The sequence below is a fragment of the Quercus robur genome, chromosome 2, assembly GCF_932294415.1.
Source record: "Quercus robur chromosome 2, dhQueRobu3.1, whole genome shotgun sequence".
NCBI classification, from domain to species: domain Eukaryota; kingdom Viridiplantae; phylum Streptophyta; class Magnoliopsida; order Fagales; family Fagaceae; genus Quercus; species Quercus robur.
In genome coordinates, this window is record NC_065535.1 from 94,324,537 (window position 1) to 94,348,135 (window position 23,599).

Consider the following 23,599-nt stretch of genomic DNA (forward strand, 5'->3'; position numbering starts at 1 on the left):
TGTGTATGTGCCTATATATTAATATATGTATGAGGAGAGAGTGCAAGCTTAATTGGGAATTCCGTCCAGGAAAAATCAATAATATAGGTTGAGAATGCTTTCGATGTCATCTAATCAAATTTAACCCATATGGATGTATCAATGTGGAAACTTGGCGTAGTCACTAGTCACCACTGAGTCCACCCTTTTCCATGTAATTTAAAGGGTAGACAACAAAACAGAAGGGTACATTTACCATAACAATAAGTCTAGTACATGAGGCATGAGCACAAGAAATCTTTTAAAATTCATAACGTTTCTTTTAAAATTAATAAGATGACATGTTGTGATTGGTATACATTACAATAAAATGAATTTTTAATATATATAAGTTGATGTTTACTCCAAATTGATAATTACGTTTTATCATCAAGTCAAGATAAAAATTGGTTTTTGGTATAAGAAAAATTCCAACCATGGTCATTTATTCAATGATAAGAGACTTTATAATTTTTTTTATAGATATGATAGATTTTTTTTACGAACTTTACTAATTGAGTCAATTAAAATTAAATCAAAATGATGTTAGTAGTAGGTCATGTAAATGTTATATTGCATCACTAATAATTTACCTCTTCAGGAAAAATTATCTTATGAGACGGTCTTATAAGACATCTCTCTCACAATATATGTAAATTCCACAAATTGTGAGAGATGTCTCATAAGACTGTGTAGATCTCACGTACTATGAAAAAGATGTTTCATGAAACGGTCTAATGAGATACCTTCTCTACCAATAGGTTGTGAAAAATGTTTGTAAATGTTTGTCTTTTTGACATTTCTCTATTTGTCATTGAAAGCTCCAAAGCACACTAGAAGGTCCAATGCATTTCCTAGTGAGAAAAACAATTTCCTTGTCATGTTTTGTAGCAATTCTAGCTTTTGGGAGGTAATGGTGAGAGAATTTTATATCCATGAACCGTTTTGATTTTGAGGGTATTGAAAAGAACGTGCACGTGAAATTCAAATGTGTTTTTCATGTTCCCATAATCATAGGGCCAACGAGAAAGACACCTCCTAAAATCTATAATAATTTAGTTTGTATAAATTGGCGTATTTTATTGGCTTCATCTATATCAAGACAGCTTTCCAAGAAAATCTATATGAAAAGTGACAATGCACAAGGAATTCATGTCGGGCAATTCAGGAATGCCCCTGATATATATAAATTTTAAAATGGAATGAACTTTAAAAATATAATTGTACTTTTACACAATAACTAAATAAGCTGTTATAAACTGATAAAAACAAACCCATTCAAGAGCACACAAGATAACCAAAGTGACAAATGATAGCCTAGTTAATTCCTTTTTTTCTTTTTTGATAGGGCTAGTTAATTCCATTGAAAATTAAGATTGTTACAATGGCAATTACAGAAATTCTACCTATAGTTGGAATGCCTATTGCATATATTACACTTGCCCAAAAAATATGGCCTATCATTTTCAATCACCATAAGAAAAAGATGAAAATTGACCCAGTGTCTTGAAGGATCACAAGCCAACTTTGCTTGGTCTAAATCAAGCTGAAGAGGAAAAAAAAAAATAGTAAATAAATAAATAAAAACTGGTAAGATCATCTAATCATTGTGTTGTGTAGCCCACTTTATCCCTTTGGAAGTTGATAGTGTTGTCTATAACAATACACAGTCAGCTAGGAAATTAAGGTGCCTCATGAAAGTTTCGTTCCAGTCATGAAAAGGGAATGCCATAGTAGAGATTAAAGTATAAGTCCCTACAATCCTATACCAATATGTGAACCATTCATCAAGTTGCATTCAGGCTGACCTCCCAACTTGAACTTGGATAAATGCTTAGCCAAGAATATGGACTTCAGAAGATCACCCCATAAAAGACAGAATTTTACCCTATGTTTGGACGGAGATAGAGAAAAAGAGCGTAGAGGGAAAGGTGACCGAAATATAATAATGTTAGTACATTTCAGTTACTTTTCCCTTGACTCTCCTATCCTCTCCCTCCGCTCTGTTCCAAACACACCCTTAGGAATTAATCACTTGTTTTTCCTCTGATGAATAGGGAATTAATCACTTAACCAAGGAATGAGACATTTTGGGTATTTATGAGCTCTCATTGTGTATCCCTTATGAGAAAAATGGGCTTAGCAATTAGCATTCACTAAGAGGCTCCCAGTCTCATCCATGTTTTTATCCAGGCCACAGCCTAGTTTCATAACAAGCCGCCAAAATTTTAGGGAGCACTTCCTACTTTGAGTTGTGGAGGATTAAGGTAAATTTTTGGATTGGAAATAACTTAGATATAACTCCTTAAGAGTTGTATGTTAAGTTTCCTAATTAAATTCAACCATGTGTTTTGCCAACAAGCTATGTATTGTCCTTGGCAAAAATAACACTATTTGTGTGGCATAAAAGTCAATACAACCACATGGTTAAATTTAATCGGAAAACATCTAAGGAATTGTATCAAAGTTTTGCCTTCATGTATACACACTTTTTATTGATGAGTAAACTTAAGCTTTTAACAATTCCAATGGAGTACACTCAAACGGAGTTTTATAGTCACTTATCATCAATTTTAGGTCTACTTTCAGAATCTGATGGGTTCTTGTATCTCCAAAGGAAACCCAAACTGCTACCCATCACATTCATTACCACAGCAGACACAGCTGGAGGTACTGCAACCATTGGCGAGGAAAAATGGGAGGTTGCTAAAACCACACCTAAGGAAGAATTTTGCATGCCAACCTGCAAGTGTCAATCAATGAAAATTATTGATTGGTATTACCATAAGCTATTGCCATTACAGATAAACTGGAGGCATTGCTTAATTACAATTTTTTTTTTTCTATCAAAAAAAGAAATTACAATTTTTTTCATTAGACTTAGACATTCCATTTCGATCTTTAAAAAAAAAAAAAAACTGAAGACTTGAAATGAAGTTTAAAAAGTTGTTCCATAAAAGAACACATGGAAAATATTGTGACATTTAAAATTATCAATCTTGAGCAGGGAACAAAAGCAAGAATTTTAAATGCAACCGGTTTGACATTCTATTGCATATACCTCAATTGATATTGATCGCCGTTGGGGTTCTTTAAACCCACAAATAGCTGCCGATATATACCTGCAGTTAAAAGCCCCGTCAATTGTATGCTATCACCATTGAAGCAACCAAAGGTGGTTAATACTAACACAAATTTTACATGATAAATAATAATTTTAAGTTAGCTATAATAGCTGAATTTATGAACCTCTATGGTAGTCAAAAACACCATCTATATCTTGCATCATATATTTAATGGCAAATAAGAAATGCACATATGAAGAAGAGGATAGAGATATAACATGAATCTAATTAAACTTTGTATTTTATTGCAATGATGTTGCACTTCACAGGGATATATCACAGGTCTAGACTATTCGGTTTTAGTAAATTGCAGTACTCAAATTCATTAAATAGTGGGTTTTTTCCTGAGTTATTTTTGTACTCAATGAAACTATAGTTAACATGAACATGAAGCAAACCATATGTTATGCCAAGAAAACACACACACACACAAAGCTCAAAAACTAATCAGACCTGCACTTGTTACAGACTGAAACAAATATATGCATCACTATCATGTTGATGAATGAAGTGTACATTAGCAGATTAAAGTCATCAAATGAAGGGTAACACTTACCCCACAAAGAAACCAACATAATGTAATAATGCCACAGCAAGCATTACAACCCCCAGGTCACCAGATAATATTGCTTGAGCTTGGCGTAGTGGAGAGAGATCAGATGTCAATGATGCACCAACCATTGAATTGAGCAGAACAATATTTTCTGAAAATACACTGCCCCCCCGAAAAAGCATGGTTACATGCATCAGAAGGATCACATCTAAAATGAAGTATTTTCAAGACAACTGGTTAAGTGTAAAAAACCAAAACCTGCATGCGAGTAATGATGAAGCCAAAACAGCAAAAAGTGGGGCGAAAGGTGTCACAATTTTCACAACCGCAGGAAATGCACTCTGTATATAAGCACCTAACAGAATAGGTGCGACCACCACCTAGACAGGATGAATAAAGACCGCTATGTCATCCATACATGATTTTATATAATTGAAGCTTATTTAGATTTCAGTTCACCTGCAGGGTGCTGATGGAAAGTTGAATAGCATCTACAGGAACTAAAGTTCCTGCTAGTATCTTTGTCAAGAAAGGAGTCAGAAGCACTGCTCCAAGAGTAGTGCACGCTGTCACAATAATAGACAATGGAACATCCCCTCGAGCAATTAAGGTCACCTGAAACAATACACAAACAGAAGTAAATTGGAATGTCATAAAATTGAAGACCTTGCGTACTAGACGTAATTTATTTAACTTTCCATATCAATTAGAAATAAAATCCCCGTCCATTTAACTAAATTGCCAAATTATAACGGATTCTCAATTCATTTGGCTTCAACAACACTACAATCAGTTTGTCAAGCTTCTAAGTATCTAGATCTAGAAAGCGAGGAGGGAGGGGGCTGCTGCTACTAAAATAAAATCATGTAGTGGATTTAAGTCTTTTAAAATGAACTTGTATCAATTATAACCATCCCGATGATTGCAAGCTATCAAAGCAGCAAACTGAGCTCACCACCCTACTTGTTTGAGAAAATTGTCAGATCTTGCTCTCTAAAAGAAAGAGGTTAATTGTTCAACATAATTCCAATTTAAATTGGAATTCGGACAAATAAGTATGGCAACTCTACCTAAGTTTCCTGCCTGGACCAGATGTTACCTATCAAATATAGACTTTAAGAAATCTATATTTGATACCAGCAAGGAGTGATATGTTTCAGATTGACATCATACTCAAAATATAAGAAGTTCAGAAATAATATAAACTAACTGTGGGAAAGTATATCATATTCCACTACTTTACATAACATATGCTCAAGATTGAGCAAAGGGGGGAAAAAGTATTTTAGTTGTATAGATATATAAGCCACTTGAAAATACATCTTTACTTTCCACTCTACTTCTATTTGTAAGATACCTAGCTAAACATGCACTCCCAAGAAGAATTGACAGAGACATGTATCCATCAAGTCAGAGATATGTAAGCCCACTATAATTTGAGATCCATAATAGAAGCTTTGCCACCCTATGTTTAGAACTGTGAAGAAAAGTATTCATAAATTCAAAAAATTGTAAGATTAATATCAGTTCTATCACAGGAATGCTTTGCCGCTTTATGACATTAATACTCGGTAAACAAACGGGATAACGATAAACATCAATTTTCCTTGTGATGCATGTGTTTGTCACAATATATAGTATTATTTCCCCACCATCCATTGAACTTAACATTGGAATCCTACAGGAAATTAAGGACATAGAAAGGACTAGATAATCTCAAACATTTGGAACAAGCATTAGTTGGGGTAAAAGTTGAAATTGTGGTTCATACCTTAAAAGCATGGGTACAAACATCGGTAAACTTCTTCAAATGGCAAATGTTATGCCCAACAATAAAGTTTACAATGTTGTAGAACTCTAACAGCTTGATTTTATACTCATAATTATACAGATATCTGTAAACTTCTATAGTAGCTGAAGGTGACCCTAACACAATGCCTGATGCTATGGTTTAAATTTTATTAAAAGCCCATTTGTACAAGAATATATCTACTTGAAAATGAGCAATGAAAAATAACAAAAAACAGGTTGGTACTCTTAAGAGACAACTAGATGCAGAAGACTCTTGTTGAATAAGATTATGAGGTGGGGTTAATATAGTAATCATGGAAGTTTGTGATTCTTGTATGAGTTGGAGCATGGTCAAGGCCTCAGGAGCTTTTGTTAAATGATAGGGAGAGCTTAAAGCCCATAATATGCATGGACAAGGGCTCTTTTGTGCCAAATCGTTGGCTAATACTACTCTCAACCCTTTGCTTGGGCTATTGGCTAACAATTCACCTCCAGAAGACCTAAATTTTATAATATCTGGTAAGTGTTCTAGAGTTGTGAGACCCAGGCTTTCATTGTAGGGCCCAATGCTCTTTAAAGTACTCCATAAAGAACATACAGGAAACAGACAACCAGCACGTACTCAGCCTAACAGGAAATACGTTTTTTATAGTGGAAAATTGCTAATTCCACAACCATGGCAGGCCTTTTAAAAAAAAAATTCAATATAAAAAGACTGGCCAATATCTTTTCATCTCATGACCATTTGCCCTCTATATCTCTATCTGAATGACCAGTCTTGGAGATGTAAAGGATTTGCATTGACTTTCTTAATGAATCAATGGTTAGCTACATAACATTCCTAACTGGGAAGTAAGTCCCATAAGGGCTATCAAGTTTCTCCTGCTACAAATTCTACCTCTTGGAATGTGCTAGAATCTAAAGAGAATGATCATTAGAAAGTAGTTAAAACACATCTTCCTAATTAGGGCATAAATGACTCTGTAAAACAGCTTTGCATACAAATTTCAGTATATAAGTTGAGAAAAAGAACAATGTAAGGGAAATAAAGGTAATCATACCACGTTGGAGGCGGTACCTCCGGGGCAACAACCAAGCAATATTAAACCAACTGAAAGAGAAGGTGAAAGCCCCAAGATTTTACTAATAGCAAATGCAGAGGCTGGCATAATTGTATACTGAGCAACACAACCGAACAATATCTGAACAAAAGGTCAAAGCAACAAACTCAGAAACTGGAAAATCATATTCAAGAACAGACATCAAGCTAGTGCTTCATTAAAATCTTGATACTCCTTAAGAAATCAATGAAAGCCATCAATAAGAATATATGAGCACTTAAAAAAAATTTAATCTGATTACGCAATGATCTAAGGTTTCATTTAGATGGAGGCATTTGAAGTGATCGATTTGTTTGATTTTTAGTTTAAATGACAAATTTTTCTGTTGATGAAATTCACGGATGGATTTAAGCTTTACTAATATATATATTTGAAATTTTTTGGTATAAGATGTTATTCCAAATCTATAACATCACAAGTGTTTTTGTCAGAGCAAATCCTCATAGCTCAAACATATCATATACTGTTAAAATTCATATCAAGCAATTTATACTAGTAACTATTCTTCAAATCCTTTTTAACTTTTTTAAATAAGCAAATCCTGGGGACAAATATTTTTACAACTTGCTAAGGTGGCAAGTTGGGATTGGTGTGACACCAGTTTCACATGGACTCTCCACCACTAATATCACTGTTATTAAGCAACAATCATAACATGTCAGCAGTAGTGGAAAATTTTGTATCACTAGACAAATTTCCTTAAATGCAAATGCAGCCTTAAGGAAAACAAGCAAAAGAGTTTAGGCATTAGTATTTATGGAACTATATGCAGAAAATATGTTGGCTGACTTATCTCCCAATTAAATATTCAATTCAATAACGAATTCCCATTTAATTAATTTCCTGAAACTGTTCAGATTAACAAAGGCTTATAGTAACAATTACAATATTCCAAAGAACGGACAGAAGTCCATGCAATGTAATGCAAAATGATACTGCAGCAAAGTCTTTCACTTTCACATAAAATTGAATTCCATATCTTCCAACTTGCTCATTTTCAGGAACTTCTATAAAAACCAACTCAAAGTTTCCAATCCTAAGCATACTCATATCTCAAATTTCACCAAGAACCCAAATTTATATGCAACTTCATAACACAACGCCTCAAAATATTTACAAGCATTTTGAACAAAAATCAAAACTTACTGAGAGTGGCCTTTGCAAGAACAGATGGATCATGTCCTTGAACTCCAAAGTGAGACCCATTGCCAACATAATCAATCCAAGAGTTAAGCTATATGAAGCTGGGCCTCTACTCACAAACCATGCAAAAGTAGATGGCTTTACACAAGCAACAAACCATCCGACAATCACATAAAGAGGGTACAAGCTTGCTGCAGTAGCCAAAAAGTTTTCCCAACTGGGTTTTGCTGGAGTGACTGGTGAATGTTCAGAATTTCCATTAACAGCTCTGATTATGGGTAAAGTTCGGGGCTTTGCAGTATATAACAAGTTTTCCCATCTGGGTTTTCCACGAACAGCTGTGATAGTGAGTAAATTTGTGGGCTTTGGTGGAAAAGAAATGGTGGGTGTTTTGGGTGTGAGTATGACTCTGGAAATTCTTTGGTTGGTTTTTGGGGGTGAAGTGAAGGGACTGAGTCTTGAATAGAGGGACATGGTTGATCAATGTGGAAGTGGGAGATAGTACAATGAGGTTTTAGATTTGAATTGACTTCAGAGTGTTTTGAATTTCTGTTCCTTGGAATCTCAATCTCAATGACACCATGACAATGGTGTTGCATTTTGATGGGGAGGTGAGCTTTGTATTTTGATACTATAAAATCATAGATTCACATACAGGCCAAGTAAAGTGGGCCAGGGGCAATCCAAGCGGCATATTTTGCCATATGTGACAACTTTGCTAGTACACAGCACGTGAGTGATGAGTTTGTGTGGCGGCCATGCCTTCTTCCTATTCAATAATTTAGGCCCGCCTGGTATGGCAACTCAATAATATATTTTCAGTTTTTAAATAATATTATATATAATTTTATATATTTTTTTATTTAAAGATATTTTTATAAACACTTTTAAATAATAAAATACATGTTTTTAAGTATATGTATCAAATACTCCCTTATTTATTTATTTATTTTTCAATTATTGATTTGGTTATTTTGGTATAGCATTCTGATCATATGTTGTAATTAGATGATAATAAAACAGATTTGGTTAATGTATTCCTTAGTCCTTAGAGTATATTAATCATTAATTTTATGAAATTATTTATAAAAAATTGTCAAAAAATTTTAGCTACTTTTTACTTTTTCATAAAAAAATTAAATTTTTTTTTATTAATGAATGCCCTAAAACATAAGTTAATAAAACCCTAATACAAATAATATCAATAAGACAAAATGATGATGTGATACTGCTTAAATCATGATTTATGACTTAATAAATTTGAAAGATTTTTTTTTTCTTAAATATTATTTATTTCAAAATTTGAGTTAATATATTTTGGTGAAATAGAGGGGAGAGAGAAAAAAAAAATGAAGGCAAAAACATCATTTTAGTCCCTACATTTTGGAGGTCAATTTGGTTTTTACGTTTTAGTAGTAATTAATTTGGTTCCTGTTATTTTCAACTTATAGTCAATTTAGTCCTTACCGTTAATTTACTAATGAAAAATGCTTATATGGCAAATAGTCTGCTTTGTTAACGCACATGTGACTAACATAATAAAATAAAATCAATTAATTAAATATTATAAAAGCCACATCAGCATTTTAATAATAAAAGAAATCCATGTTAGACAAAAAAAAAATCTGAAAAGATTATTTAAAAGAAAAAAAATAAAGAAAATGAATTTTTAAAAGAATCCTCACTTTCTTTTATTTTATTTTTAGAATTCTTGCACTTTCTTATTTTCCAAACATAATATACCCAGCAACACCACAATATGAAATCAAATCCCAATACCGAGTGTCTAGGCAAAAAAAAAAAAAAATCCCAATACCCATACTGTGATATTTCAGTATTTGCAGATTACCAGTGCCCGAAAAGCTTGTTTTCACTGCCACCAATCAAGCACTCTTGTGAGAACAAGAATCAAATGTCAAAATTTGTATTCATCAAAAATATCGGAAATTCGTTGATACTTGCTTCGCTAGAAAGCTGAAAGCCACCCAAAAAAGATGCAACAGTAGTTGCCGGGGGGGGGGGGGGGGGTGGGTCATTATAAACCATGGACAACTGATGCAGAAAAGAAGCATTTATGCCTCTTTCCTTATCATATTCCATTGAACTTCAAATTGTTTGTTTCCTTCAATGGAAAGAATCCTCACTTTCATATTGTGGGATTTTTTTAGCTATACACTCGGTATTGGGATTTGATTTCATATTGTGGTGTTGCTGGGTGTGGGGTGTTGCTGGGTATATTGTGTTTGGAAAATAAGAAAGTGCAAGAATTCTAAAGAAAGTAAAAGAAAGTGAGGATTCTTTTATAAAAATTCATTTTCTTTATTTTTTTTAATTAATCTTTTCAGAATTTTTTTGTCTGACATGGATTTCTTTTATTATTAAAATGTTGTGGCTTTTATAATATTTAATTAATTGATTTTATTTTATCATGTTAGCCACATGTGCATCAACAAGGCAGACCGTTTGCCACGTAAGCATTTTCCATTAGTGAGTTAACAGTAAGGACTAAATTGACTATAAGTTGAAAATAATAGAGACCAAATTGACTACTACTAAAATGTAAGGACCAAATTAACCGTAACTCCAAAATGTAGGGACTAAAATGATGTTTTCACCAAAAATGAAAAAAAATGAAGAGTTTAATTTGATTGGTAAAAAATACAGAGGAAGAGAAAGTAAATGAATAAAAGAGAAGAGAAGAAGATGGGAAAATAAGATTTCATCTTTCATAATACTAGTCGCTAACCCGTGCAATGCACGAGATAGTTAAACAAAATTTGTACACATTCACTTTTATTGGTACAATCATTTGAAAATCTCTCTATAGCTTAAGAAACACAATATACTAAAATTAAAGAGAGAAAATTTTCGAAGGACAAAATATTATAGATAATTTAAAAGAATTTTGGTTTAATTCTTGAATACTGTAACTCCATAAAATTCATACTAATAATAATATTTTATGATAGTGCAGTTAGAATTTTGGTTTAATTCTTGAACACTGAATTGGAAATTGATTATATGAGTATTCAATGGTGAACAAAAATGAAGTTAAAATTTGAGCATTGTAACATCTTCTTCACTCAGTATTCTACGGGTAGCAACGAATTTAATTTGATTGTATTACTATATAATCCAAACTTATTAATATATCAGGACTATGAATTAGCTCAATAAAACTATCAAAGCCTTTCCACTACAAGAACATGTGAAAATTCTGTTAATTTGAGCAAACTCAAACCCCTCCATCCACTTAAATTTTAGAAACAGATTATACACTTAAAATGGTTAGTAATTTATAGCACTTATGTACCCCCCACTATTAGTATACAGACACCAAGTGCGGTCGTCGTAACCTTTTGAAAGAACTTTCCCCAATTGGACCCTATAAAAAAAAAAAAAAAAAAAAAAAAAAAAACACCCAATTAACAAAATTGATCCAAAAGGGTCTAAAAAGCACACAAAATCAATTCAAAAAACAAAAATATGAGACAAAGTAATTACTTTCCGCTGCCAATGAAATCGTCTTCTGTATTGTTGTTCCAAACTGCAACACTTATCTCTCTAAGGCCTTCAATTAACGAAAACACAAATTTCTCTTGGAATACCGAAGTATTATGACCATCTATACAAAAAAAAAAAAAAAACATAATCAACATAACTCACTATAACTCTATAGAAGCCTCAAAAATATAAAGAGAAATTAAAGGGGTTGAATTTGATATTTATGTTTGGAGAGAGAGAGTTTGCAGAATTTTTTTTTGAATTGAGTACGTGCAATACATTATACAATGAAAATAACTGCACATATGCCATATGTATAGTTGGTCCATTACCTATCGTTGAAAAATATAGGAATGCAAAATGAAACATATATTGATTCCTAGAACACGCTTAATAAGATGTAAAAGCCATGTTAAAATTGATTATTGAGCTTCATGTGCTTTTTCATTCCTGAAGATTATCCTTCGTTTATATAGAGAATATAGAAAATATAAGTGCAAACAAAATCACCTTAACGTCTTAGAGTGATGATCTGGTGGCTATAGCTAGCTTGTCTTTGAGAATTTGGTTTCTGTTAGGGTTTTTGCTTTCGGTCACCTACTTATATAGAATTCTAGATACTGCCTTAAAAGTTTCAAAATGAAACGGGAATTAATTAGTGTTTGATAAGTTGGTTTGGTAGTTCAATGAATTTTTCAGCCAAAAGATGGTCATAACTTGAGAGAGGGGTAAGGTTGCTAGGGTTTTGAGGAGTTATAATGTTTTATTTATTTATTTATTTATTTATATTTTTTTAAATATTGTGCTGACGGGGAAAATTGTGGTGCCAGCAAAAGCTTCGGTTTTATATATATATATATATATATAGATTATTTACTTACAACAAAAAAAGTGGGAGTAAACAACTTCTTTGTTTAATTTATTTTTACAAAAAATAGATTTGAAATTTGAACAATTAATTAATCAAAAACAAATTAAGCATAGAGAACCATAAGCCTACGTGTAAAACTCACCTTATATGTTATATAAATTACACTTCTTTGTGGGTGGGGTGTGAGGCATGATTCCACGATCAAACCCGTGACAAAGGAGAGAAAAAGAGGAGAGGGTGCCTTTGAATTGAACTCCATTGGCTTCATAAATTTAACATTTGGATCTTGAAAAAGAATTGATATATGTACGAGTGTCTATGGGTTGGGTTTGGGTAGGTCTTTGTTCCACTTGTCACTCAATGAAATCAACTCTGACGCCTTGAGTTGCGTCGAGTGCAACTGTCAGATTGGTACACTTCTGATAACCATGCTACATGTATCAATTTGATAATGGCTCAATAGGTACAATATGTTCCAACCATTTTAATTGAAATAGAATAAAATTAAAAGAAATTTTATGTTCATAATGCTTTTACAACAAATTCTACGTAGTAAGTTGTTACTTGCTATTATTAGTAGGCAAAAAAAAAAAAAAAAAAAGCTCCGATAGTAAATTTAAATTAAAAATCTGTAACAACCTGTCAACTAGAATTTATTGTGAAAATATTGTAAAAATGCCATGAAATATGTTCTCTAAAATTAATAACTTTGATTAGATAAAATAGTCATTCTATGATACTGATACACACTTATTTTTAATGTAAAATGATATATGAATATCTACCTCATTTTAGTTGGTTACCCATTATATTTACACTTATTTTTAATGTATCATATATATTTTATATATTATTACAAAAATATATATAAAACAAGAGTGCCAATTCTGTCCGAATGGGGCGTAAAACTGGGGTTTTACGCCCATCAAGTTTTACGCCCATCAATCACATTGTGCCAGGGTTTTACGCCCATTAATCACATTGTGCTACATCAGCTGATTGCAAAATAAAGGAGGACTTTGTTAACAAGTGCCAGCCAGCACCTGTTAATGAACCAGCTGTGGTTCATTTATGATCTATCACAAATCCCACTTGCATAGGAAATTGACAAAGTTTTATTTTTCAGCTGTGTTTTATCACAAAATGATTTAACTTTCTCCATCTAAACTGACACATATTTAATACATATTCAATTTTTTCCATATCTCTAAAAAAACGTGAATAATTTATTTTAAATTTTATCACATTAACGGGTGCTGTACAGCACCCAATAAATAATAAAACTTATCATACATAATCTTACCTCTAAAAATTCATAGGATTTTGCTAATGTGTGCCCTAAGGGCACACAATAATTTTCATTTTTGGAAAAATTTTTCTCAAGAATTGAAAAAGTATTGATAGCTTTTTCAATTCCTGAGAAAATGATTCTAAAAATAAATAGCTTAATGTGTGCCCTAAGTAGAGCTGTAAATGAGCCGAGTTTTGTCGAGTAGTGAATGTTCAAACTCGGCTCGATAGCAAAAGTAGAATGTTTAAGCTTGACTTGAGCTTGATACGAGCCTACAAATGATGTTTAAGCTTGAACTTGTTATAAAGTATAAAAGATTAAGCTCAGCTTGGCTTGGCTTGATTCATTGGTAAAGCCAAACTCGAGCTCAATATCAAGCCCAAACTCGAGCTCAATATCATGTTTCTGAGCTTGAGATCCAACACAAGTATATTATCAAACTTATATCAAGTTTATTATCTAGCCTATTTGGTTTGGATGAGTAGTCTCAACTTATAATTAATTAAAGTCTTAGAAGGATATGAGTTTACTTGTTAAGCTCATATCAATTTTATTACCAAACTCATAAATAAGCCTAGACTCAACTTGTTTTGTTACTTTTGTATCGAGCCTTGGTGTTCACAAGCTTGTTTATGAATAATATTTTTTACTCGGACTCGGCTAGTTTATTAAACAAGCCTAAAACTAAAAGTTTAAGCTTGACTTGTTTATAAACAAACAAACATGAACAAGCTTTTTATTGAGCCAAGCCAGAGCTGTTTATGAATGATTTGGTTCATTTACAACCCTAGCCCTGAGGGCACACATTAACCGGACCCATATTCATATACCAAAATTGTATCTTCCTCAAAAGTCAGAATCAACCAAACCTCCAAGCCAGCTAAGACACAGCCCCTGCCACTAGAGATGCTACCCAAAAGCCTCTGGAGAAGTCGCTACTGACCTAAGTTTCTTTTTTCTTTTTCCCAATTTTCATTGTCAAAGGTACAATCTTTTTAAGATATATATCCCATCTAGGTTATGTGCAAGTTTGTGGGTTTGGCTCAAGATTTGCATATGGGATAAAGGTGTGGATTTTGGTGGGGGAAGACAAGGATTTGGTGTTTCTGCTGTTTGTAGGTGATTAAATTTTGAAGCTTTTGCTTTTGCTTTTGCATGTGTGTCTTGGAACCTGGGTTCTTGGTCTATTGTGGTTGTGGGGTTTGTTTTTGTTTTTTAGGTTTGGTAAAATAAAATTTAGAAGGAGGGAGAGAGATGACCAAATCATTGACCTGGTCATGGTGTCTTTGTACATAGCAGGTCATTAATTATCTCTGGAGTTGTTCCAACCTAGCTTCTCAAATCTCCAGTCCTCTTGGCTAGTGTCTTTGTTCATGGTTTCTTTTGGTGCTTGTGTCCTGCCCTACCTCTGTTCTTTCCTCTTGCTTTGTTTTTAGCAGTAACGTTTCTTTTTTTTATGAATGAATATTCATTTTCCAAAAAAAAAAAATCACAGTTGGTGACTTGGTGGTGACTTCAGCTTCTTTATGCCTCTGATGACATCACCGTTGCTAACATCAACACAGAAAGTTCATTGTTTTGTTGGTTTTTATTTTTTTTCATTTTAATAAGATTTTTAATTAAGTGTTGACGTGGCGTTATATTATTGGTGGCTTAAACCTCACATCCGAACAGAATTTAAACACATAAAACAAAGTCAACAGAGAAGGACATAGCGTGTCCTAGGCGGGCCCATAGGAAGACAAGTTGCTCTGGATATCTTCTCTCTCTTCTTTTATTTTGTTTTGTTTTGTTTTTTTATTTTTTTATTTTTTACCAATAAAAGGATGCTTTTTTTTCTCAACCACAAATGGATGACTATGGACAATACAGAGGCAAATTTCATAAAATAAAAATAAAAAGACTGTAATTTCTTCTAATTTATTATGCTCCCAACTCAAACTTAAGGTTTGTTTGGATAGAACTTATTTTGCTGAAACTGAAAACACTGTAGCAAAAAATTTTTTAAATGTGTGAATAGTACCGTGGAACCCATTTTTAATGAAAAAGTTATTAAAAAGTGAAATTTGTGGGTCTGTGAACAGTGCACGAATGCACTGTTCACGGACAAAAAATCAACAAGTGTGGCTACCCAAAAAAAAAAAAAAAGGGTTGAAACGCGTTGAAAGCAAAACGTGGACGCAAGAAGCGGAATCCAAACAATCACTTACAATCTTTCAATCCAAAAAAGGAAAAAAAAAAAAAAGAAGTTAAAGCAAAACAACAAAGGGAAGGGAGATCATGAAAAATAATGACACCCATGACCCATCAAACAAAAAAAAGCAAGCAACAAATGATCAATTTATTTGCCTGGTGTGATGGGGTACCCGATGCCATGCCTTCTAGTTGGGAAAACTACAAACAACAAGCTGCAAATTAGGCCAACACCAACAGGCACAATGTCCAAAACCTCCTGAGCCTCATGTCCTGGCGTTGGATAAAAGCACCTCACAACATTCTGATCTCTCAGAGCCACAACACCAAACACAAGCACAGTTAACACAGCATGAGCCACATCAATGAACATTATACTGTACTTACTCAGATCAGGCAAGCCATGACTAAAGTAAACAATTCACACAAAAAGGTGCTCTCGAGCCTTAGGCACGTAGCAGCAGTTGGAGTCCCACAAGTGCTTGTGGGAGTAAAGTGGTCTCCCTCCTTTGGGTGGTGAGGTCAGGGTAGTGGGGTTGTGTAATAATGGCGGAAGAGCTTGAGGCACTATGGCAGAAGTTAAGGGTCACTGAAGAGGAAGAAGAAAGTGTAAATCTTGGAAGGGACTGCACTAAGGCAGCTAAAGAAAGAGGAAAGAATTGCTTCGTGATGAAGGTGCTTTCACGCAGAGGGGTTATGCTAGACGCTCTAAGGAAGAATTTTAGGATGTTATGGAAGCCAAATAAGAGTATGAGGATCTCGGTGATTAAGGATGAGTTGTTCTTAGTTGAATTTGACGATGACTGGGACAAGAGGAGATTACTCGAGATGAGTCCGTGGCATTATGAAAAACAACTAGTGTTACTCCAGGAGTTTGATGGAGAAAGAGACCCAAAGGATATTGTTCTCAGGTGGTCTCCTTTTTGGGTACAAATATACAATCTACCATTGAAACACAGGACAAAAGAAACGGGGATGGCCATTGGTGCTAGCCTGGGAGAAGTGTTGGAGGTGGATGTGGCGGACACTGGGGTACAGTGGGGAAAATGCCTTCGGGTTCGCGTTAGTCTAGATGTCTCACGCAAGTTGATAAGGGGAAAAAAGATACACGGTGATGAGGGGGTGGACCGATGGGTACTTTTTAAATATGAGAGCCTACCAAATTTTTGCTATCGTTGCGGACTTTTGGAGCATGACCTGAAGGACTGCACACAAAAAGAAGAGATAGATAAAAACAGAGAAATGGGGGAGCTTCAATACGGTGCATGGATGAGAGGGGAACCGGTGAGGAGATCGGGATGGGATTCAATGTACCCGAAAAGGAATGGAGGGGTGGGTACGCGTGGGAGTATATCAGACGGCAAAAACCAGATGTTGAAGGTGCAGATGTCGAGAAACGAAGAGGTGGAGATTGACAAAGGAGCGTCTATGGCGCTGTTTCTTGGGGAAAAGGATTTGGGAAGCACGTCATAGACTCCAAGGGACAGAGATAGGAGCAACGAGGTTTATCAAGAAAAGGGGTTGGTCAACTCCATTGATGAGATCCCAAAGGAAAGCCATACTATTACGGTGAAAGAAAGCATGGCTGAAACGAATTTTAATACCGAGGCTGATGTACGTGGGTAGGGAGTGATGGAGACTAATCAGGTTGAGGCTCCAAAGTTTACTTTTGAGGCCGTGCAGAAAGAAAATGCAGTAGGGAGTCAAATGGGCTTGGATTTAACAAATGAGAGGGAAGGCCCAATAGCTATGATGTATGATATGGAGTTAGGATGGATTGCTGAGGCTTTGGGCCCAACTAGTGGGCATTGGAAGAGGAAAGCCCGTGAGGGTCAGACCAAAGGCAAAGAAAGGGAGTTAAGCCTAGTGCAGAAAAAAAGAAATGCTTCAATCTCTTTAATAGAGTCAGACCAGAACAAGCTAGAAACGAAGAAAAGGAGAGTGGAGGTGCAGGAAAGAAATGAGAGTGTGGATAAGTCTACAAGGGATGGCGGTGAGGCGGATGCTGCGAGGCAGCTCCGCCGAGCCCAATAAGCCTCTTGGCATGGAACTGCCGGGGCTTAGGGTCAGCTCCGACGGTGCGTTTGTTCACTGATGTGGTAAAAGATACCGACCTGGTTTTGGTTTTCTTATCGGAGAACAAGGCAAATCAGAATAGGATAAAAGGGCTTCAGAGAAAGCTTAATCTAACCTAAGGCATTACAGTGCCAAGCGATGGCCGGAGTGGGGGGCTAGTGATGTTGTGGAAGGAAGGGGCGGACGTACGCTTCAAAAGTTGTTCGAATGGGCACATCGACGTGGTGGTAAGTGAGGGAGACGACGCTCAACCATGGAGGGCTACGGGGTTTTACGGACATCTCGACGCAGGTATGAGCTTTACTTCTTGGAAATTACTTGAATCTTTTAAGCGGCAGTGTGATATGCCGTGGGTAGTTTTTGGGGACTTTAACGAAATTGTGCAATTTGATGAGAAATTGGGTTGGTTAGAGAGGGATGCAAGACAGATGGAGATGTTTAGAGAATGTTTATCTGATTGTGGTCTAATTGATTTGGGTTTTGTGGGGCAGCATTTTACTTGGTGTAATGGTAGGTTGGGAGAGCAGCGTACTCTGGTTAGGTTGGACAGGATAATGGCTAATGAGAAGTGGTTGAAAATGTTCCCTGAGGCAAAAGTTTTTCATAAGGCTATGGAAGCTTCTGATCATTGTTTGCTTAATCTGTCTTTGAGGAAACGGGTGCAGAGAAGGGGGAGTAGGAAACAGTTCATGTTTGAGGCTATGTGGACTAGGGAGGAGGGTTGTAGAGAGGTGATTGAAACGGCCTGGGATCCTTTGAATGCTAATTCGAATGTGCAGATTAGGGATAGGATAAAAAGTTGTCAAGCTCACTTGTAGAATTGGAATCGCAGGGTATTCGGCAATGTAAATAAGAATTTGAAGCAGAAGCAAAGTTGCTTACAGCATCTGGAGGCTTTAAACTTACTACATGAGTCAGCTGAAGAGATTCAAGCTTTAAAAAAGGAGATAAATGAGATAATGATCCGGGAAGAAATGATGTGGAATTAGAGGTCAAGGGCGTTATGGGTTAAGTGTGGGGAACGAAACACAAAATTTTTTCATGCTACGGCTAGTAATAGACGTCGGAAAAATAGAATTGATGGCCTGTATGACCAGGGAGGTAGATGGTGTGAGAATAGCGAAAAGGTGGAAGGTATAATTCTAGATTACTTCAAAGAAATATATAGTACAAGCTTCCCAGTTGACTTCAGGGCTAGCCTTGGGGCTGTAGATAGAAAGGTTTCAGATGCAATTAATGAAGACCTGTTATCGGATTTCAGAGTAAAGGAGGTTCAGCAGGCTTTAAAGCAGATGCATCCCACCAAGTCTCCGGGTCCGGATGGTATGTCTTCTATTTTCTTTCAAAGATATTGGGATATTGTTGGCCCTCATGTGGTAGATTGTGTCCTCAATATTCTTAGAATAGGTGTTATTCCAAATGGTTTAAATGACACTTATATTTTCCTAATCCCAAAAGTAAATTGCCTCCAAAAGATGACGGAGTTTCGACCCATAAGTCTATGTAATGTTATATATAAACTTGTTTCAAAAGTTTTGGCTAACAGGTTGAAGAGTGTTCTTCTGGATGTTATTTGTGATGCTCAAAGCGCCTTTGTGTCGGGAAGGCAAATCACAGATAACGTTTTGGTGGCTTTTGAAGTCATGCATTGTATCAATCAGAGGAGAAAAGGGAAAAAGGGATTGATGGCAATAAAACTCGACATGAGTAAGGCGTATGATCGGGTAGAATGGGCATATTTGGAGGCAATGATGCGCAAATTGGGTTTCCATGAGAGGTGGATAGACTTGATGATGATGTGTGTGACCATGGTTTCGTACTCTGTGCTTATAAATGGTGAGCCAAAGGGGAGGATTGCTCCAACTCGCGGGCTTAGGCAAGGGGATCTGATTTCTCCGTATCTTTTCCTTTTGTGTGCATAGGGTCTCTCGGTCATGCTTAGAAAGGTTGAAAATGGGGGAATTCTTAGGGGTATAATGGTGTGTAGGCAAGCTCCCTTGGTCTCTCATTTACTTTTTGCTGATGATTGTATTGTGTTTGGCAAAGCTTCAAAGGAGGAAGTGCTTAGACTTTTAAATATTCTAGAGGTTTATGAAAGGGAGTCGGGGCAAAAGCTAAATAGAGAGAAGACTTCTCTCTTTTTTAGCAAAAACACAAGTGTAGAGGTTAAAGAAGAAGTGAAAGATATGTTCGGGGCACAAATCATCCATCAGCATGAATGTTACTTGGGTTTGCCCACTTTGGTGGGGAAAGGAAAGAAGAAAGCATTCCACCATATCTTAGATCAGGTGGGCCGAGAAATTGCGGGATGGAAGGGAAAGCTGTTGTCAATGGCTGGCCGTGAAATCCTTATAAAGGCTGTAGCCCAAGCCACCCCAATGTATACGATGAATTGCTTTAAACTCCTAGATTCCTTATGCAATGAGTTGAACACGAAGATGAGAAACTTTTGGTGGGGTTAGCGAGATAAGGAAAGGAAGATGGCTTGGTTAGCTTGGGAAAAGATGTGCACACCAAAGACGAAAGGTGGGATGGGTTTTAAGGACCTTAAAGCAGTTAATTTAGCTCTGCTTGCAAAACAGGGTTGGAGGATTAATCAAGACTCAGATTCCCTAGCTTATCGAGTGCTTAAAGCTAAATACTTCCCGGATTCAAACTTTTTGGAGGCTCAGTTGGGAAAAAACCCATCTTACACCTGGAGAAGTCTGGTGGTTGCAAGGGGGGTTCTTAACCGTGGACTGAGATGGAATATTGGAAATGGGTTAAAAGCAAAGATATGGACAGACAGGTGGATCCCAACTCCTAATTCGTTCACGGTTGTTAGCCCTCGTCCACAAAATGCCGAAAATGAGCTTGTGTAGACTCTTCTAGACCGTGACTTGGGAAGGTGGAATACAAGTGTGGTGAGAAACAACTTCTTACCACATGAAGCAGAGACTATTCTGAGCATCCCAATCAGCCAAAATTTGCCAGACGATACCTTGGTCTAGGCATGGACCAAAAAAGGTACTTTCACGGTTAAAAGTGCCTACCATGTAGGACACGGGTGGCTAGTGGAAGGAAGGGGCACTGGGGCAGGGGGTGAGGAATCAAATATGAATAAGAAAAAGGAATTTTGGAAGACTATTTGGGGATTAAAGTGTCCAAGTAAAGTCAAACACTTCCTATGGAGGGCCTGTAAGAATATTCTTCCTACCAATTATTGCCTTTGGCTCTGAAAGGTGTCTAAAGAAGACGGGTGTGGGCTGTGTGGATTGGTTGAATCATCGGGTCACGCTTTGTGGGATTGCTGGATGGCAGAAGCGGTTTGGAAGGAGGCTAAGATGTCTTTGCAAAGGGGCTGCCTTCCTCACCGGGACTTCATTGATGTGGTTTGGAAGTTTTGGGAAAATTGAACGGAAGGAGAGTTAGAGCGATTGGCGTGTATAGCGTGGTGCATATGGAAGAATCGGAATGTAGCAAAATTTGAAGGAAGATGCAAAGAAGCGAGAAGAATTGTGTCTGAAGCCAATGCTCTTGTGGAGGAATTTTGTCAGTTTGTGGCCCCAAAACAACTTGCCCCACCGAGAATAGGAAGATGGACACCACCGCATGAAGAATGGTACAAGGTAAACGTTGATGGGGCGGTTTTTAAAGAGTTAGGCAGTTGTGGAATTGGGATAGTAATTAGAAATGAAAGGGGCGAGTTAATGGAAGCGATGAGTAAGAAGTTGGACATACTGCTAGGAGCTTTGGAGGTGGAAGCTAAGGCTTTTGAAGAAGGTTTGTAATTCGCTAGGGACCTTGGGCTGAAACAAGTTGTGCTGGAAGGAGATGCACAAGGTGTGACAGATGCGCTAATGGGTTGTAGCTCCCCTCCTATCTCTATTCAGATGATCATTGAAGGTATTAAGGGGCAGAAGTGTAACGCCCTGGTTTGGAAAGTAAGCTATGTGCGCAGAACATACAACATGGCAGCCCATTTATTAGCTAGGAATGCACAGTTTGTATCTGATAGTGTTGTCCGGGTTGAGGATATCCCACCCTTTATTGAACTTCAAGTATCAAAAGATGTATCTGGTTTGGACTTTAGTCCAGTTTAATGAAATTTGTTGAAGTTTGAACATAAAAAAAAAAAATTAAAAAAAAATAAAAATATCAGGCAAGCCTTGAGTTTCAGTGCCTGGATAGTCAAACAGCCAAAGCCCTTTGAAAGTGGCAAGGCCATGGTAGACTTGTCCATCTGAGGCCTTGATTGTGTCTAGGAAACAAGCAAGGAAGCAAGAGAGAGCTAGGATGACTAAGAGGACGAGTGTCATGGGGCGTGTGGCTGAGTCACATGTGTCATTTGGTGTGAACACTGGTACGAGGAGTTGGAAAGCCATGAGGGTTCCTGTGGGTAAAAGGTTGGCTAAGGTGGCTGTGGTTGATAAGGTTTGGGAGATTGCTCTTTGTGAGAGAGATTGTTGGTGTTGGAGTTGGGGTTTTCGGGTGTCATCAGGATCAAGGTCTGTATTGGTGGTGGTGTTGGGGGTTTTGGGTGTGGATGGTGGCTTTGTGGTGGGTGTGGGTCTTGGCCTAAGATTAGACATTTTTTGGGTTTTGGAAAAGATGGGCAAGGCTGAATTATAAAGTGGGTATTTAAGATTGAAGGTTGGATCTTGATGCGATAACAAGTGTTTTTCGCCAAGAGGAGTTTGCCACGAATGAAGATTGATCCTTACAAAAGTGAAAGCTTTGTGTTCTAAATTTTAGAAAATTTGACTAGAGGTGGTGATTTTTGTGGTGGTGGCAAGGTGGATTGTAGAAGTGAAATGAGAGTTTTTGGTGAATGATGAAGGTGGAGGAAGAGAAATGTGGGATCATGGGCGGCACCATGTACAGTTCAGGTGAGCTAGCAATTTTTTTTTTTATTTTTTTATTTTTTTATATATAATATTTTTTTTTATTTTATATATTTCACCCTAACCCTCCTAAATAAAAATTTGATCTCTTTGATTCTAAATTTTTTTAAAACTCACTTGAAATAAGTTTAATTATGATCATCTTAACAATATTTTGATCTTTTTAAAGACAAAAAAAGGCCTAACAACAATCCAAATTTATCTAAAATCTGGGAGAAATAGTAAGCCCAACAACAAAGAAAATTTTTTTTCATCTAAAATTATTTTAAAAAGCCCATTTAGATCATAATAAATTTGAAATAAACTAATGGAAAATTCATAGTTTACATTGTACCATCATTGTAATATCTATATTGTTTTTAAACAAATGTGTACAATATTGTATAGTTTTTGCAAATGTGTATAGTATAATTATCTATAATATAAATTTTTCATTAATAGTACAATGTAAACATATAATCGTCATAAACTAATAAATAATAGTATTTTAAGCAGTAATAATTAAAATTTACTTAACAACAACAATTAACATGTTCATTATATTAAGAAAAAATATGTCAAATGAACCTATAATTTATTTTTTATTCTATTACTAGTACGTACTATAAACAAATTTATAATAAGAAAGCCATTTAGACTATAAGATTCATATTTTACTTAAGATGTATCTTCTTACTGATCCATAGGGAAAAAATCCTAGAACCGCCACTGTGTGGGATGTGAATCATGAAATGAGAAAGACTATTTGGCGTTAAGGAATTAGAAGAGTGGTTGTGAGGGTACCTGGAGACAACCGGATAAGTAAAGACTTTCGTGACTTGAAAGGTGGCTTTTTACCTTGAAGTTTCCCCCTTAATTAATTTGAAAACAACATGGTTCTCATGGGATGGGTTGGTATTTTGAAGTTAATGTCAGCGTGACGTTTTGTGATAAGTAATATGATAATGATGTACATCATTATTATATATATATATATATATATATTATTAGAAAAAAAAAATGATAATGATGTACATGTATATAAATTTGG

At 35.8% G+C, this 23,599-nt stretch overlaps 1 protein-coding gene across 4 annotated transcripts in view; it reads right to left on the reverse strand.

Annotated features, from left to right (window-relative positions):
• Positions 1-2,474: 2,474 nt before the first annotated feature.
• LOC126715964 (probable sodium/metabolite cotransporter BASS1, chloroplastic) overlaps positions 2,475-23,599 on the reverse strand; it is a 67,492-nt gene continuing 46,367 nt past the window's right edge. Inside the window, exons 1-7 of one of the 4 annotated variants that reach the window (XM_050416837.1) lie at positions 7,755-8,369; positions 6,549-6,689; positions 4,156-4,311; positions 3,955-4,076; positions 3,700-3,858; positions 3,080-3,140; positions 2,475-2,761 (exon numbers count right to left, since the gene is read on the reverse strand). In XM_050416837.1, the coding sequence (XP_050272794.1) occupies positions 2,576-2,761; positions 3,080-3,140; positions 3,700-3,858; positions 3,955-4,076; positions 4,156-4,311; positions 6,549-6,689; positions 7,755-8,225 (1,296 nt within the window). In that variant the 5' untranslated portion in view covers positions 8,226-8,369 and the 3' untranslated portion in view covers positions 2,475-2,575. Of the gene's footprint in view, positions 2,762-3,079; positions 3,141-3,699; positions 3,859-3,954; positions 4,077-4,155; positions 4,312-6,548; positions 6,690-7,754; positions 8,372-23,599 lie in introns of those variants that run through there. The other 3 variants (XM_050416839.1, XM_050416840.1, XM_050416838.1) reach the window with 3 other exon arrangements.